This window comes from Acinonyx jubatus, chromosome C1 (genome assembly GCF_027475565.1).
Source record: "Acinonyx jubatus isolate Ajub_Pintada_27869175 chromosome C1, VMU_Ajub_asm_v1.0, whole genome shotgun sequence".
Classification (NCBI taxonomy): domain Eukaryota; kingdom Metazoa; phylum Chordata; class Mammalia; order Carnivora; family Felidae; genus Acinonyx; species Acinonyx jubatus.
Genome location: NC_069381.1, coordinates 5,274,622 through 5,290,518, shown reverse-complemented (window position 1 = coordinate 5,290,518; position 15,897 = coordinate 5,274,622). Strand labels below are relative to the sequence as shown.

At 48.1% G+C, this 15,897-nt stretch overlaps 1 protein-coding gene across 20 annotated transcripts in view; it reads right to left on the bottom strand.

Moving 5' to 3' along the window:
• CAMTA1 (calmodulin binding transcription activator 1) overlaps positions 1-15,897 on the bottom strand; it is an 853,369-nt gene that overhangs the window by 19,426 nt on the left and 818,046 nt on the right. For 14 of the 20 annotated variants that reach the window (XM_053206405.1, XM_053206447.1, XM_053206438.1 and 11 more), the window contains 8 exons: positions 11,385-11,536; positions 8,859-9,055; positions 8,402-8,480; positions 7,904-8,219; positions 6,936-7,459; positions 1,690-1,877; positions 972-1,218; positions 70-141 (listed from right to left, as the gene is read on the bottom strand). In XM_053206405.1, coding sequence (XP_053062380.1) covers positions 70-141; positions 972-1,218; positions 1,690-1,877; positions 6,936-7,459; positions 7,904-8,219; positions 8,402-8,480; positions 8,859-9,055; positions 11,385-11,536 — 1,775 coding nt within the window. The remainder of the gene's footprint in view (positions 1-69; positions 142-971; positions 1,219-1,689; positions 1,878-6,935; positions 7,460-7,903; positions 8,220-8,401; positions 8,481-8,858; positions 9,056-11,384; positions 11,537-15,897) is intronic. The other 6 variants (XM_053206455.1, XM_053206466.1, XM_053206460.1 and 3 more) reach the window with 2 other exon arrangements.

The following is a 15,897-nucleotide window of genomic DNA, read 5'->3' as shown; positions in this document are numbered from 1 at the left end:
CTAACATCCTCAGGGGCCTGTTGTTTGGACAAGGTGCACTTCCTACTGTGACCCAGAGCCGTGGTTTACCTGTTTGTATTTCCTGTAACAACGCTGAATGACGGCAGCAGCCACTTCTTGCTGTTCTCGCAAGGGTCGGCCCTTAACGGTAAAGTGAAGCAAAACCACGATTTAGTGTAAGAAATTTCAACTTTTTAAAGACTTACACAGAACTGTTACTCACATATAACTTCCTCCGAGACCCCAGGTTTACCAAAATACAGTGATAATCAGTTATAAGCAGAAATCAGGAAAAAAATGAATTTACAGAATAGATCTCCCATTCCTGCTTCTAAATAGAACTATAATAGTTGGATGTTAGGAGGCCTAAAAGTCTTCATTTGCCAGGTATTTAACGAGTCAGGTATTGCACTATTTGTCCTTACGCGCTCTGCCAGATCTCCATCGTCGTTCCTAACCTAACCCCGGCTGCTCTACTGTGGGATCAATGATGATTGGCTTTTAACACCTATTCAGGGTGGTCAAAGGCTCCTTTGAGAATATGGAAGGCCACGGGCCCTGTCCCACCAAAAATGCACGCACACAAGCTTCACCATAAAATTTTAGGAGTTCACGGGCCACCTACGGTCAGTCCCAGGCCTCCATCCAGTTAGAAATCCCTGCTTTGGGTCATAAATTCCTTGCGGTGGAGGTGTCAACTTACTCAATGTTAACTAAAGGATAAATATCCATTATCACTGCCAAGAATAAACTGAGATGCTGACATCGCACTACTGATCGGTTTTATTTCACTGAGGCTTCTGAAAATTATTAATAATTTCCTGTGACATAGTAAGTCCAAATAACGATTCTATAGAATATATAGTGGGAGAAAAAAATGGCATCAGGTTTTAGTTTGGATGATTCTGACTTTCGTCTCTTCTCCCCCACCTTACGAAACGTCACAACATCAGAGCTCTCTTCTACTCTACCTTGTATTTCCGGAAAGCGGTCTGGACAAGCCTGGCAGCTTCATAGAGTTCTCTCTGCTCGTGATCAGACAGAGTCAGCTGAGCAAATTCATTCTCTACCTTCTCACTGGTAGACGCGCTCAGGAATTCAGACCAATCTGCTGCTGAGGGAAGGCTGGGTTTCTCGAAAGCTATTTCACTGACTGGGGAGCCGACAGGGCTCAAGCTGGTATTAGAAGAAGGGGTTAGAGGCTCGTTATATGCACTTCTGAAACAAGAGGAGACACAAGGGAGAGAGACTGGTGACTGATCTGCACGACCCATTACATACTGAGTAAAGAGACAAGAGCCACTGCGCACCAGCAAGAATATGCCTTCCTTCAGTGCAGTGAGTTGCTAAACATCCTCTGTACTGGTAACTGTCCTTCAGTGAGTGAGCTCCTACTGAGTACCTGTTACGAGTTTAGCACGATGCTAAATACTAAGCCCACTGAAGACATTTTCCTGCCCTTGACGAAACTTCAATTGAACTGGGGGAGAGAAACATCGTGGGACATGATCTCACACGCACGAGGGGAGGGAAGTCACGGAAGAGGTGGGGAAGAGGGACCTGAAAGTTTCCTTCCTTCCATCGGGAGGTCTCGTATCACACAGCATTCATCAGACTGAATGAGCCTCCCGTGCCCTTCTCTGAGCCCGGGAGTTCACGCTGGTCAGTGGCCCACGGACTTCCACGGACCTGATCTGGGCAGCGCTTGGCAGACGATCGACATCGGCCAGGTAACTGGCCAGCCAGCTCATGGTACTGCTGATGGTGGCAGTGTCTGTTCTTTCCAAAGCCGAGGGCTCTGTGGGCACAAAACTCTCCTGCTTGATTCGATCAGGCGTGGCTTCGATGATGTGCTCTGCCAAGGTCATCATGTTCACCTGGAAGCCGGAAGTCACAGAAACACTCATGTTAAAAGGGAACCGCAGGTGTTATCCAGCGCCCCCGCCCCGACCCTGCCCACCCACGGGAAGAGAAACGAAGGGAGGGCGGCCCTCCACCTCCATCCGCTGGACCCCGGTATCACTGTAAGGTTTTACACAACTCACCCGAGTGTGCGGACGCCTGATTCTCTCCAAATCATAGTCTGGCCTGAAACCTTTAGTCAAATCTTAGGGGACTTCTGCCTTGTGCCTACTCTCCGCTCGCGTCTAGGATCAACCACTTAATGGAACTGTCCCTGGGTACGTGTTATCTGGTGACTCTATGGGTAACCTAAGGGATGTCCCCCCGCCCCCCCCCCCCCCACCTCCCAGCAAGGCCTTGCCTAGAGACCCCCAGTCCTCTAGAGGGCAGCGCCGAGCCAACCCGAGGGGACAGTTCATGGTTGACCTAAGCCAGTTAGATGATCCTCTTCTTGATTTCCCACCTTCCTGTGAACGGAAGGGAGGACATGGGACCCGCTTCTGAACAACGAGCCTCTCCAGACATCTGCTGCGGGGTTTGGGGCAAAGCTTCTGCTCTCCTGATGAACAGTATCAACGCCCTGGGCTCGTCCCCTCCTCTTCCTGCCTTGACTACAGACAAGCTCCAGCACCCACGTCGTAACCGTGAAACAACATGCGCCAGGGGGAATTTCGCCAAAAAGGACAGAGCGCTCAGGGGAAAATCTCGGTCCCTGATGGCGTCACCGAGCAAATGAACCTGTGCATTTCTTGTCATGTGAGAAAAAGAAATCATTAGGCTGCTGATACTCGCACCCCAAATACATTCCTAATAGATACAATTAGGGCTCCTCACTGAGAGTCTGCGCTGCCACGTATCTGATCAGACTCGGAGATACGGCCTTGTTTTTAAAAATTTCCTTGCACGTCTCTTGAAAATGGAAATTGAAGACAGCCGTTTACGGTTTTAAGCGATTTTAAGGTGTTCTCCAGGGACCCATACAAAGGTGATAAAATGCTTATCTGACAACCTGAATGAACCTCAAAATCAGCACGCTAAGTGCAAGAAGCCACACACAGAAGCCTGCATATTTTATGATGCCATTGACATGAGATTTCCAGAAAAAGCAAAGCTCTGGGGATAGAAATCAGATCAGTGGTTGCTTGGGGCTGGGAGGGGAGCAGAGGTGACCGCCAATGGGCACGGGAAACTTTCTGGGTGTGACGGAGGTACTCTACATGGGGCCGGATTCGCCACACGGGGCACTTAGAGGGGGCGGATTTTATGGGATGTTGAGTTAAAAACATGTGGGTAATTTCCTAAATTTTCAATAAACAAGAATAATTCTTGTGATAGGAATAAAAATGAAAAACTATCACTGCCTTTCCTTTCCTTCCATGTTGGCCTTTCATTTGCGACTTGAGCAGCAGAAGTCCTACCTTGATTCGTTTTCCGTGAAAGTGTTCGAGTATTTTATTACGAGCAAAGTGGAATTTCTGGAGACTGAAAGTTATAACTTTACATGTAGTCACCGCCCCCAACAATCCTTCATTTTATAAACACGTATCAGTGTAAGAACATCTTAGCATCACCACGACTGCCACGCTCTGGGATGCCACATGCCACGTTTTTTTTTTCGTGAGGGCTGCAAAAAGCAAGGAGACTTAAATAACTTTAAGCAAAATAATAACGTTCTAAGCAGCGGGACCCAAAAAGTTATGTCATCCAATTCCACATTTCTCGTACTGTGGTCAAAGATAGCCTTTAAATGTGCAGCTTTGGGTTTTTGCTCAAATTCTCGCTGTGGTCTAGCGTATGAGCCATTTTCACAAATGTGTCCGGGAGATGTAAAAAGAACAATTATATATACATACATATATATATATATATATATATATATATATATATATATATATAAACACATATATATATGTTTGCTATGTTTATTAATTACATACATCTGCATAATTACATGCAAGCATATCCTGCATGAAATCTATCCATATATATTAAATCTATATATGAAAGCCAGCTTTCTAATTGTGTAGTTCCGTGTTTTTACATCATTTCTGTATCTACTTAAGCTGACACATTCTGAGGCAAAGGTCAGTGGCACCTTATGATCACGGGTAGGCTTCCACATTTCTTTTATTTATTGGTTTTTGCTTTAACATCTAGAAGCTGTGTGCTTAGTTACACAGCAGTCCACTACCATAAGGGTTTTATCTTCTCCAACAAAAGGTACCTCCATACTATGGACCTTGAATTGTGCTTTGTGTCTTTTTCCTTTTATACTCATTTGTCTTTTATATCTTTGTCAGTGGCTTCTGGGCTTTATGGCTTTGTTTTCATGATCTTCCTGTGTGATTTCATTGTAGTTCTGTCTTTTACAAACAGCATACAGTAGAGTATATTCTGCCGCCTTCTTCTTTTTTTTTTTTTAACCCAAACTGAGAATCTTTTAATAGAATTGTCAGTTGGCAAAGTGAGGAATGAATCGCGTTTGAAAATACTACTGTAATTTTATGTTTTCTGCTTATTTCTGTTGTTGCAGTGTTTCCTGAACTTTTCCCCAAGTGGGTCACAATTTCCTTTGTTCCCCCTTCCAATAACTTAGAAATTCTGTCACTCGTTTTTATGCAGTCTAGCTGACGTTAGGAAGCTGACGTTCCTAACAAGCGTATTTCAGCCTCCACTTACCTATCAATAACACGAGTGGAACGAAATCTGTGATCCTCCCTAAACAAGACAGCTGCTACAGCACCCTTCACCCCACCTCTCTGGTGTTGTTAAAATAATCAGAGTATTAGTTATAGGTTAGTCTTAAAATATGACTCCTCCTCTATGTAAAGAATCCCTTCTCAACAAGTACCTTGTACACACAGTCACGTTATCGCTAAGTACTCAGACAGATCAGTTTTAACTGGCTTTATTTTTCAGTCCTCCGTGAACTCCGCCTTGCCATTTCTTGAATTACTTCATTATTTTTCAATGGTATTTTTTCATTTGCTCGGAATACTTCTTGAGGCTGTTGCTTTTTCGTAAATACATGCTCTTGATTTAGCAGAATATTATTCTCTCAAGACTCAGTGAAAACGTAAAGTAGAATTTCTCGGGTTATTTCCTATTTCCTGCATCAATTCTGCTTTAGCAAAGGCCAGCTGCCACAAGGAGCTCTGGTACCCAAAGGCTATTAAACTTAAGTTCATTAAAATGATGTAAAATCAGAAATCCAGTTCCCGAGTCACACCAGCTACATTTTCAGCACTAGATACCAAACCGGCCAGGGGCTACCGTAACGGGGCATACAGACACAGAACGTTTCATTACCGCAGAAAGTTCCAGTGAACAGTACTGTTCTAGATGCTCAACACGGTTGAGCTGCCAATTTTCACCATCTGCTGATTTATTATTATGTTTACATTTATGTTTATAAATACTATCCTAGACTGCTTAGTACTGATACGCGGTATAGCCAAAGCCAGCAGCTGGTTGTGTAAATAAAGTTTTATTGGCACATAGCCACACTGACTCTTATTTCTCTATTTAAAGTTTATTTATTTATTTTGAGGGGGTGGAGGAAAGGGGGCAGAACCAGAGGGAGAGAGCGAGAGAATCCCAAGCAGGCTCTGCACCGTCAGCACAGAGCCCAAGGCGGGCCTGGAACTCAGGAGCCGTGAGATCATGACCTGAGCAGAAGAGTCAGACGCTCAACTGACTGAGCCACCCAGGCACCCAACACTCTGATATTATCTAAGGCTGCCTTTGTGCTCTAAAAGCAGATTAAACAGTCACAACAGTCTAGAGGGTCCACGAAGCCTAGAATATTTACCATTTGGCCCCTTACGGGAAAACTCTGCCAACCCCTTACCTAAAAAATTCTTTGATTTCTCAGGCAGCCTCCCACGCCTGCAGGGGTCGGCAGGTCGGTGGTGGAACCCCCGGCCCACCCATGAGGAACGGGAGCACACGGGCTCTTCACTGTGCTCACAGCGGGACAGAGGGGAGCTGCTCAGCAGCCAGACGTCTCCCCAGGAATGCTGGCCAGGACGGGGGACCTCCAGGCCCCTCCCTCCTGTGGCATTTCGACAGGCCTGATGCCCTATTGGATTTCTCGTGGGGGTTTTTCCCTGTGACATTTGTTTCGGGTTCTAGAGGAACTTGGAAAGAGAGGAGGCCAAACTCCCACTCAGGCTGCTCATTTGGTCCTCCCCTAAAATACAGAAGGAATACTTTATTTAGGGGCATTAGCTTGCTTAATAGCTTAACCTCAAGTTTACTTCACTAAATATTCTCTTAATCTATTGCAAGCTTAATGCCCCAAGAGGATTCTGGAGGTGCTGTTTTTTTTGTTTGTTTATTTATTTTTGAGGGGGCGGTGGGCAGAGAGAGAGGGAAACAGAGGATCCGAAGCGGGCTCTGTGCTGATGGCAGAGAGCCCAACGTGGGGCTTGAACTCACGAACCGTGAGATCACGACAGGAGCTGAAGTCGAACGCTTAACCGACTGAGCCGCCCAGGCGCCCCAGGGATCCTGGCGTTTCTAGGCTTATCACAAGGACGGCCAATTACCAGCTCTCGGGCTATTTCGCTGCACCTCACGCCACATATGCTTTTACCACAGCCAGATGACAGCTGTGCTCATGTCACTTAGGTCATTTAAAAATCCTATCCACAGGCCTCCTGTTCTAGACGTTCCTGGGCTGTGACTCTATTAAACCGGTACTTAAATAGGAAACCAGTCTCCCCGGATGCAGAGGGAAGCGGAAGATGACTGGAGGGCCCCGGGTGAGCTCTGAGGAGCTGGGGGGAGGAGGGGAGGGCTCTGCTGAGAGCCAGGTCCCTGGCGTTCAGGCCCCATTTACGACGTTGGATCCTCTGAATGAAAACGTGGCCCGAGCAGAGGAGACGCCCCAACACTCTCACGAGTCAGAACACACTTCCAAACGTCTGCTGGTGAGCAAATCACATGACCTGCGGGAACCGGCTGTAAAGACGTGGGGGGCGCTCTGACAGCCACCCCGGCCTCTGCAGGCTTACCTGGTCCGTGCTTACCTGGATGTCATCCATGGGCTGTGTGCACTCCTCGCTCTCTGCACTATCACGGTAGGGCCCCATGTCTGTATTCACCACCTCTCTGTTAGCCATCATCAGGACACTCATTGGTTCCCGTGGACGCACCTGTGAAGGTGCGGCATCCTTTCCTACACTGGTCCCCTTCGGATTTCCAGTCACCTGTACTGTAGACACACCAATGTAAAGATCTTTGGGACTCCACTTTACTACGGGCTGAGATCCAGAGGCTTGGAGTCGTGCAGTCTCTGGAACGGGAGGGGAGGTTTCCCGGACGCGGTCCCTCACTCCTTCACTGGGGCTGATTGTCTCAGGGACACACTGCTTAGAACTAGGGCTCTGCTTCCTGATATTTGGCTGTTCCAGACTCAGTGCAGTGGAGAGCAGTTTCTGCTGCCTTGCCTGGAAGGACTCAGGGTTCAATTTATGCTTTTTGGGAGCTGGATAATCTTTGTGGCTCTCACTGCTGTAGTAATTAGAGGGTTCAGAACGAGGTCTTCTCAGCTCTGAAAAGTACAGTAGAAAGGACAGTCAGGACAGGCGATAAAGTTAGGAACCCTAAAGAATTAACACTTTCTCTATTGCCTGAGAGACACAAAGTGCAAAGCGGGAACTCAAGATGCGTCCCTAACATTTAAATATTCCCCAGCAGCATACACTGTATTCAGTCAGTCCTCCAAAATCTGTGTTTCTTTCTTAAATGGACACAGATTTTTTTTTTCTACTTTCTGCATTTATTTCTGGGAGGGGTAGGGGGGGAAGCAGTAGGCATTCTTACAGCTAAAAGAAAAATCGGAAACATAAAAAAAAAAAAAAAACCAACCAAAAAAACCCCAAAAACCAAACCCTTAAACGTATGTGAATATCCTGTGGACTTTTCTGAGGGTTGCTGCACGAAAGCAAATGGGAAATGTGCCAAGTTCCGAGATGTAATCATTTTGCATTTTTACCTGGATTGGTACTTGCAATGACGGTGACTCCTTTGGGTACTTCCGGTGAGTGGATGGCTTCACTGTGCCACTGGGTCATCCAGCTCTCTGTATTGGGCTCTTCGCTCGGAGGACAGTGGATTCTGGGGTTCTGTCCAAGCTGAGCCTGCTCATCTCTCTGCAAGTGCTCCAGACACTCCGCTAATTTCACATGACCCCTCGACCTGGCGATCCCCAAAGGCAGCCTTCCTAGAGAGTCCGGAATGGAGATGGCCCGACGGTCCCACTTGTACAGAACGACAGCAGCCTCTAAGTGCCCGAGAGCACACGCCCACATCTAAAACAAGGAAAACAGCAAGCTTTCTCAGTACAAGTTAAAAAAACATCCTCCGCTTTTGCCATTCCCGCCAATGCACAAGTTGGTCCTTGCTGACGATCTCCGTGGGGCCGTAAGACCTTACCACATCCCCATGCCAGTTTAGAAAAACGGCTCAGGGATTAAATGAACCCATGCCTTACCAGAGGAGTACAGGAGAAGTGGTCCACATTCAAGGGGTCAACTTCCAGCTCCAAATCGATGCTATCTGCGTGCTTTGTGCTGTAAGGGATGGCACCAGAAATTACCGCACAATTAATCAACGTCCAAGAAATACTAGAATGTTATCAAACCCACAAAGATGAAACCAAAGTGGGCATCCAACGTCCCTGATGTGAAGAAGATAGAGTCCCTAATTTCACAGGGCGGTTCGGATTATGAGCCCCGAGGAAAGCAGAGAGTGCAACGTCTCGCTCGCCATTCCTTGGGCAGAAGTTCGTGTAAGATTCCCTTGGGAACTGTCCTCCGAGAAAGCCCTTTGCTCACAGGCTGTCAAGCTCACTGAATGGCCAGATTCCTCTCCACCAGTGGAATCGCCCAAGAGGAAGGTGCGAGCTGACGGGCAAGGGTGCCCACCAGCCGTCCGCACCCCGGCCTTACCGCCATTTGATGAGGGTCTGGATGAGGGTGGCGTAGCCCTGGGCAGCAGCCAGGTGCAAGAGGGTCATTCCCCGGAAAGTCTTTGAGTGGATCAAGTGCTTGGACTTGGCCCAGCAGGCGCGGCTCATCATCTTCTCACACACGACAACCACACGGCTCTCGAAGCAGCTGCCCAGCGTCCCGGGGCCAGAGGCACACTAGGAGGAGGAAGTGTGTGTTACCACCGCGGACCCAGGGCCCTCCGCCAAGTCAACCTTTTCATGTAGGAGAAACAAAATGCTTTACGATTAGCCGCTCAGAACAGGAAACACAAAACCGTGCACAAAGGGGCATCGCGAAACAGACTAGAATGCGTGAGGTTCAGCGCGGCGGCACGCATCCACGCGTGTGGCACGGGGTGACCTTCCGTAATGCTGAGAACACCGGAGTCCACTACAGCTGACACACGGATATGAACATCACGCTGGTCCGTTTCGGGGAAAGCATACACCGCTAAAGAAGTGCCACTAGCCTCCAGCTGAAGTACACGTTGTGGACCGTAGACTACTAGGAGAGAAAAGCAGGGTGGCTGTCCCAATTCTTGCATCTGGGGACACACCCAGACCTCTGCCTCCCTGCTCTTCCCGAAGGAGAATTAAGTCACTTAGATGGGGATCTTTTCTCCCCCCTGCAAAGAAGCACTTTAAAAAGTCTAGTGACGATCCCATCCTTTGGGGAAAGCTTTAGGGATCTTCAAATCTAAGTGATATTATTAATAACGACAGAGGCGCACGGGGAAGAGAAATTCACTAATTTTAACTATGGCTTTCTTCTCTCGATTCAGTTGTAAGGCAAGAAACATAAAATCGAATGTAGTAAACTCAACAGTTTATCTGAGTCCCTGTGACGGCAGTTCTATGTTTAACATCCTCCCCAAATAAAGGATACCTCTAGCCTGATTCTTATTTCTGGTATTATTTAAAAAGTCTTTTTTTCCAGCAATAAAGTCCACAAAATTCAGTTACTATGGAAGTACTGTTGTTCCTTCTTTTAAGTCTGGAAAAACACCTTGCAAAAATAAAAAGGTGGGTGACCGATACAATGTCATCCTTGCTAGAGCTGTCAAAACATCTTAAAGGTGGGTGATCCCAACATGCGGAAGGACGACCTTGACTCGGAAAGGACAGGCAAGAGCTGCTCCCGACGCATCAGACAGACATATTCGTGAGCACGTGAAAGTTACGGGTTAGTGAGCAGGGAGGGAAATTTTTTTGCATTCACAAAAAGAGCTGCATTTTTATCACGAAAGGTGGACCCAGATATGTATCGAGGCCACCTTAAATTGACAGAAGAGTCTTCAATAGCAGTTAGCATGGGATCAGGTTGTAGTAGGCCAGTTACCGAATGGTTGAGCTGTAAAATGACAGTATATTCCATTCCCTTGATGCAAACTCTGTCTGGTGACAGAAGGTTTTCGTGGGAATCCCTGATTTGAGCCATGAGATACAACAAACAACGATTACTTCTTTTCTAAAATGTAGGAGTCTAGGTGAAAAAGAAGCCTGTTGTGGCATTAATAATATTTTACTGTGCACCAAGTCTTCCCTTGGACTTCTGAAGGCAGGTAAGAAATAAGAACATTCGGGGAAGAAGGGGTTGTTTGGTTTTGGGGTGTGGTCCATAAAATGCTTCGGTTTCAAAATATTAAAATTTGGTATTAAAACATTATTAACACTTGATCTTTGCAAGGAACATAAAACTCAAACGTTTCACTTAAAAATGTAATTGTTCACAGGAAATCATCATTAATCTTGAAGAAAGAGGGGAAAGTGCTCGGGGTTTGCAGGGAATAATAACTCAGTTGGAGAGAGAGAGAGGGGAATGCTATCCATCCTTTGAAAATTTGTCTCTAGGGTCTCCTGAAAAATAATTTCTGCCCAGGCCATTTCTCAAAATGAGACCCGTAAATAAAACTTATGTAAAGCCTTCAAGACTAATGGGACTCTAAAAAAATATTTAGTGACGTCCCTGCATTTGGCCAATTCTTCCTGGAATTTATGAGAAAGCAGATGTGAAACAGGATAGCAGGGCTAATGTTGTCCGACACCAAGTAATTCCAGAAACAGCTTCTCTGGGAGCTTCTGATATTGATCTTCTTGACTTTATAAAAGGCTTTATGAATGGCCGAGTTGGATCATGCTTTATATTTATATTTAAAATAGATACGGAATCCACAATACAAAATAGAGTCCAACTGAACTCTGAGTCGCCACTGGGCCTGTTTTCTAAGTGGATGTCCTCGAGCCACACCACCAGGCAGCAGCACTGAATTCTGGGATCGGCAGCAATGATTTAAGGCTCAGGGAGGTCAACAACCGAGAAGCCCCACCGTTCAAGGCTTCTGTAATTACACAGATTTCAAAATTTAGGGGCACGGGATTATAAAGCACTCCCCAGGACTAATCCAGGAATGACACCAGCACCAGACAAGGGACTTGTGATCAATAAAGCACAGAGTGAAAGGTGATGGTCAGTGCACACCCGTACCTGAGCCTGGCTTCCTCCGTTCCCGCTCCCGTTTCCCCCTCCGCTGCTGCCTCCTCCGCTCCCCTGTTTGTGCTGCTGGGACCCCGTCATCTCCGCCATCCTCCTCTCCATCTGCTCCAGACGTTCTAGGATGGACATCCTGAACTGGTTATCTAGGGCAGAACAGGTGATAGTGAGGTCGTGTTCCAGAAGAGCAGTTAACACGTGGCCTCGTCAAGCTGCAGGACCAGCATCCGAAACACCATCATCAGCCTAACCAAACCACACAGGTCCATCCAGGCCACATTTCTCCAACCTGGCAGTGAATCTCACACCTCACCCGAGACCTGCGGCATCTACGGTAGCCCAAAGCTCTCAGCTAAAGGAACAGAAAATCCCTTTTTTGTCAAAGTCCTGGTTTCCGGTTCCTGGCACCCCATCTCTTTGCCAAATTCCCCAACGGAAGCCTTGGAGAGATCTGATAGGGAGGCCCCTAGAAGAAATAAATGAAATGAATACGACTTAAATCAGTGGAAGAGAGGGAGATGTGTGTGTATAAAAGATACATGTACATAAAATATATACTTTTTAGAGTAGTATCTGTTTTACCCAAATTAAAAAAAAAAAAGATTTCATTTGTTGATCACTTGCTGGCTGAGACCCTTACACAGGTCCTTTAACGCGTGACAGCATTTTCAGAGCCCAGCGCAACTAGGTGCTTCACCCCTAAGAAAAACATCAGGCGGTCACCGTCGGAGCTAGGACTGTAACTCAGAGAGGCCTGTGATTCTGTACCACAGTACTGAGATTAGAATCTCTCTCTCCCTCCCCATTCACGCATTTATACCCACCTGTGTGCACACACGCAGACACACGATTTGGGCTGCATGCAAACACGCGAGAAGGAGCTAAGACCATTATGAAAGTCATTAGCACCGAAATTTATTCAACAAAGTTTAAATAATGCTGTGCCAGATAGTAGTAAACCGGTCAGAAAAAGGCCTCTTCCTGCTCTAGCAGGGGAAGCAAACAGGATAACGTGAAGAGGAACCATAGGGCGGGACTACAATTTATATGAGTCGGGAAAGGGGACACTTGAGTTTCACCAGAATAGAAGGAGCCAGGTCTGCAAGAATTGGAGTGAGTTACCAGCAAATGCAAAGGCCCTGAGGCAGGGCATTCAAGGAACCGAAGCCAGCGGCTGGACCACCACAGAGAGGAGAGCAGAAGGTGAAGTCGAAGAGGGGGGCCAGGACCAGACAGTATGTACTTAAGAACCCTGACAGAGGAAGTGTACAACTTTGAGCAAGACCTTAAGTGCCTCAGTTTCCTCCCCTCTCAACTGGGGATGGTAACTGTACTTACCTGAAGGCTTGTCGTGAGGATGAAATGAATATTTGCCAATGCTCAGAACATGTAAGTTCCAGGTACATGTGTTAGCCATCATCATCATCATCATCTTTGGGCAAATGAATTCTCTAGGAATTGACTGAGCATCTGTGACAACCTATTTGTCCCCCAAATTGTTAAAGGCGTAACCGTTTTCCAAAATACAACCATCCGAATCGTGAAAAGGAAGAATCCAGAAGTGTTCGGTCAGCGTGCCTGGCCGTCCTCACTATACAACCCGACGCCAGTGAATGATGCTTACCGATCCTACAAGAAATAAAACAGCGGGCGGGCTAACACTTACAGAGTGCCAGCCTCCGTTTCCATCACTCTACAAATATTAACCCATTTACTCTCCACAGGAATCGTGAGGTCGGTACTGTTCTTACCCTCTTTTCACAGAGGGGAAAACTGAGGCGGCGGGGAGGGGGGCTCTCCGGCTCAGGGGCCTGGAGCTTAACCACTACATGACGCGAGTATGAGACCTTGTGGGAAGAGAAGATACACAGGAGTCAGGTTCACCCCTGGGAAGAGAACATTTTCTTGCGGTAACAAGGCAGTAAATACGTGTTTCACAGGAAAATTTCCAGGACCGGGTGTCAACCTGGTTCCACTTTACTAAACCACAAAGCCAGAAGGGGAAGACTGCTTTTCAAAAAATCGTGACATTATTTTTTAATAAAGCTATTTCCAGGAACAACACTAAAGGAAAAATCCTTCGCCTTTAAAAGTGACAGACATCTTTGTGCCAAGTGTGCACTCACACACACACACACACACACACACACACACACACGATCCACGAACACCAAGGCCCCTGCTGCTGAGCATCTCGGTGGCCCAGTCACCAACAGGCAGGGCCCCCAAGTGGGCACGGCATGCACTTGCACAGTCGTTGCCATCCTGTGACCCTAACGGAAGACACGAGATGCCTTCAGGGGTGGGACTGAGTCCTAACAGCCTGCCCTCTCCGTTAGAAGAGGGACACTTTGCAGAATGAGGGACTCTCTTATTTGGAGCCTTTCCAAATGAAGGGGATGAGGAATCTTCCCCTTCAGTTAGCTGGACTCCAAAGAGAACAGCGCATTTTCCTTGGGGAGCTCGCATCAACTCTCCCTGCACATTCCCTGCCGTGCCGTCCATTCAACCACCTGCAGATCCTTCGGCGTCCCGCCGAAATGGGGGAAGCGTCTACAGCCGCCTCCCGACAGTTTCTTCTGCAAGCCCACATAACTTGCACCTGTTAAAGGCGTGTTCAGAATCCATTTCACTTGTGTCGAGCACTTGTTTGGAGCCTGGTGGCCAACAACAACCTGCCATGTCACGCAGAGGGGCAGAAGGGCACAGGGAGCAGCGCCCAGCTGTGGGCCGCCCTGGCGGGGTGCTCACCCGGCCACCTGGCCCCATGGAGGCGGCTCCGTTGTGGTGGCCGCAGTGCCACAGTGAGGTCAGCCTCGCATGCCCGTCCGTCTCCTGCCCAGCACGGAGCCTGCAGAGACAGACCCTCCCTGAGGTCACGGAACACAGACCACAGCGTCTCCAGATCAAAACACTAACAGTCACCGTGACTCTGTGACCGCCACCAAGGTTCCTGTGTGCTTTTGTCCTGGGCTGTGTTCAGCGCCATCCCCATGCAGTTAGCTCGTTCACGTTATTAAGCTGCTCCAAGAAGCACTTGGTGAAGATACTCAGAAGCAATTATTTGCCTCTTAACAAAATTATATCCTACATAATGGCATCTCTGAGCCTCTCAACTCCAAAGGGGGAAGATAGTGATAATTAATAAGAAACAGCCTCGAATGGAAATGACTGATTGAGCCGGCAGCCCGTAGAGCACAGACCTGATTGTACTGTGTTGACCGAGACTCAGAAGAGACCTTCTGATCACACTTCCTTTCCTCTGAGCAGGGCCAGCGCCCAGCTCCATCCACAGAGCTTACCCGGTGGATGAAGTGATGGCCTTCGCGGGTCCACTACTGGCAAGTCAAAAGCAACGACTTTGTGCTTGCTTTGGTGTCACAGTTTTGGGGTGGTGTGGAAACCGTATTGTAAGATACTTGGCAAATGCAGAGCTATACGTATGGCCTGGAGTGTATATTATGATTGATCACAGCAGAAGGGGAATAGAATTACTTAGAGGCAAAAAAAAAAAAAAAAAAAAAAAAAAAAGTTCTGATTACATTAGAGTAAAAAAGTAGATTTGGGATTCACTTACGCGCACGAACATTTACTGAGCACCTACCACGTACCAAGCACTGGGGGTGACGTGAACATTAGTGAACACATCCCTGCCCTCGTTTGTTGGCTAACGAGTAATTTCCGCAATCTGGATAGACTGGATTTTTAAACGAACGTGTGGGAGGGCGGGGTGAGAAGAGAGAAAACAAAAAATGTGTAGCTCTAGCGGGCTGATGAAGCTGGCCTCAGCTCTCTCCCATGAAGTTTCGAACAAAGCCAGCAGTGACTCAGCTTTCAGGGATTCCAAGCCCCTTGTCCTTAGGACAGTTTGAGCAAAGAGACCCCACTAGTCCTCCATGAGCCCAAGGCTGCGGGGACAGTGCTCCAAGAGCACCTGTTTCCCGAGCACCGTGGACTCTGGGGGTCCCGGTGAGGAAAGCCGGCTGTTCCGCGAGCTCCCGCCTGGTCGGCCCCCCGGCTCTGAGTTCTTGTCTAGAAGTGTCAGGGCTCTGTCTGCCTCGCCCAAAGAACAAGCTGCTGCTTACACAGAAGGCTCTCCCACTCTTCCCCCTACCCCTTGGAGAAGTGTGGACAAGTCACATTACAACCCGTGGCTCTGAAGACTGGGGCAAGGCGAGGTCCGCACAGCAGCTCCCTCCTCCCCGGGGGGAGAAGCTCCGGGTGCCGCGGACGTCCCCTCCGAGGGGGTGGGTGTGTGTGCTGCCCACGGTGCTGGTCCCTCGCTGCAGATGCAGCCCCACAGGAGGCTTCCACCCATCCAGCGGTTCCCACACCCGAGGTGCCATCAGAATCCCCAGGAGGGCTTCTTCAAACAGAAGGGTGGGCCCTGTTCCCAGAGTCTGTTTTACTTCGAAGGCCGGGCTGTGCGTCTAGCATGTTCCCAGGTGACGCTGAGGCTTCTGGTCGGGGGCCACCCTCGGGAGCCGCCGCTCTGAGCCCCCACCTC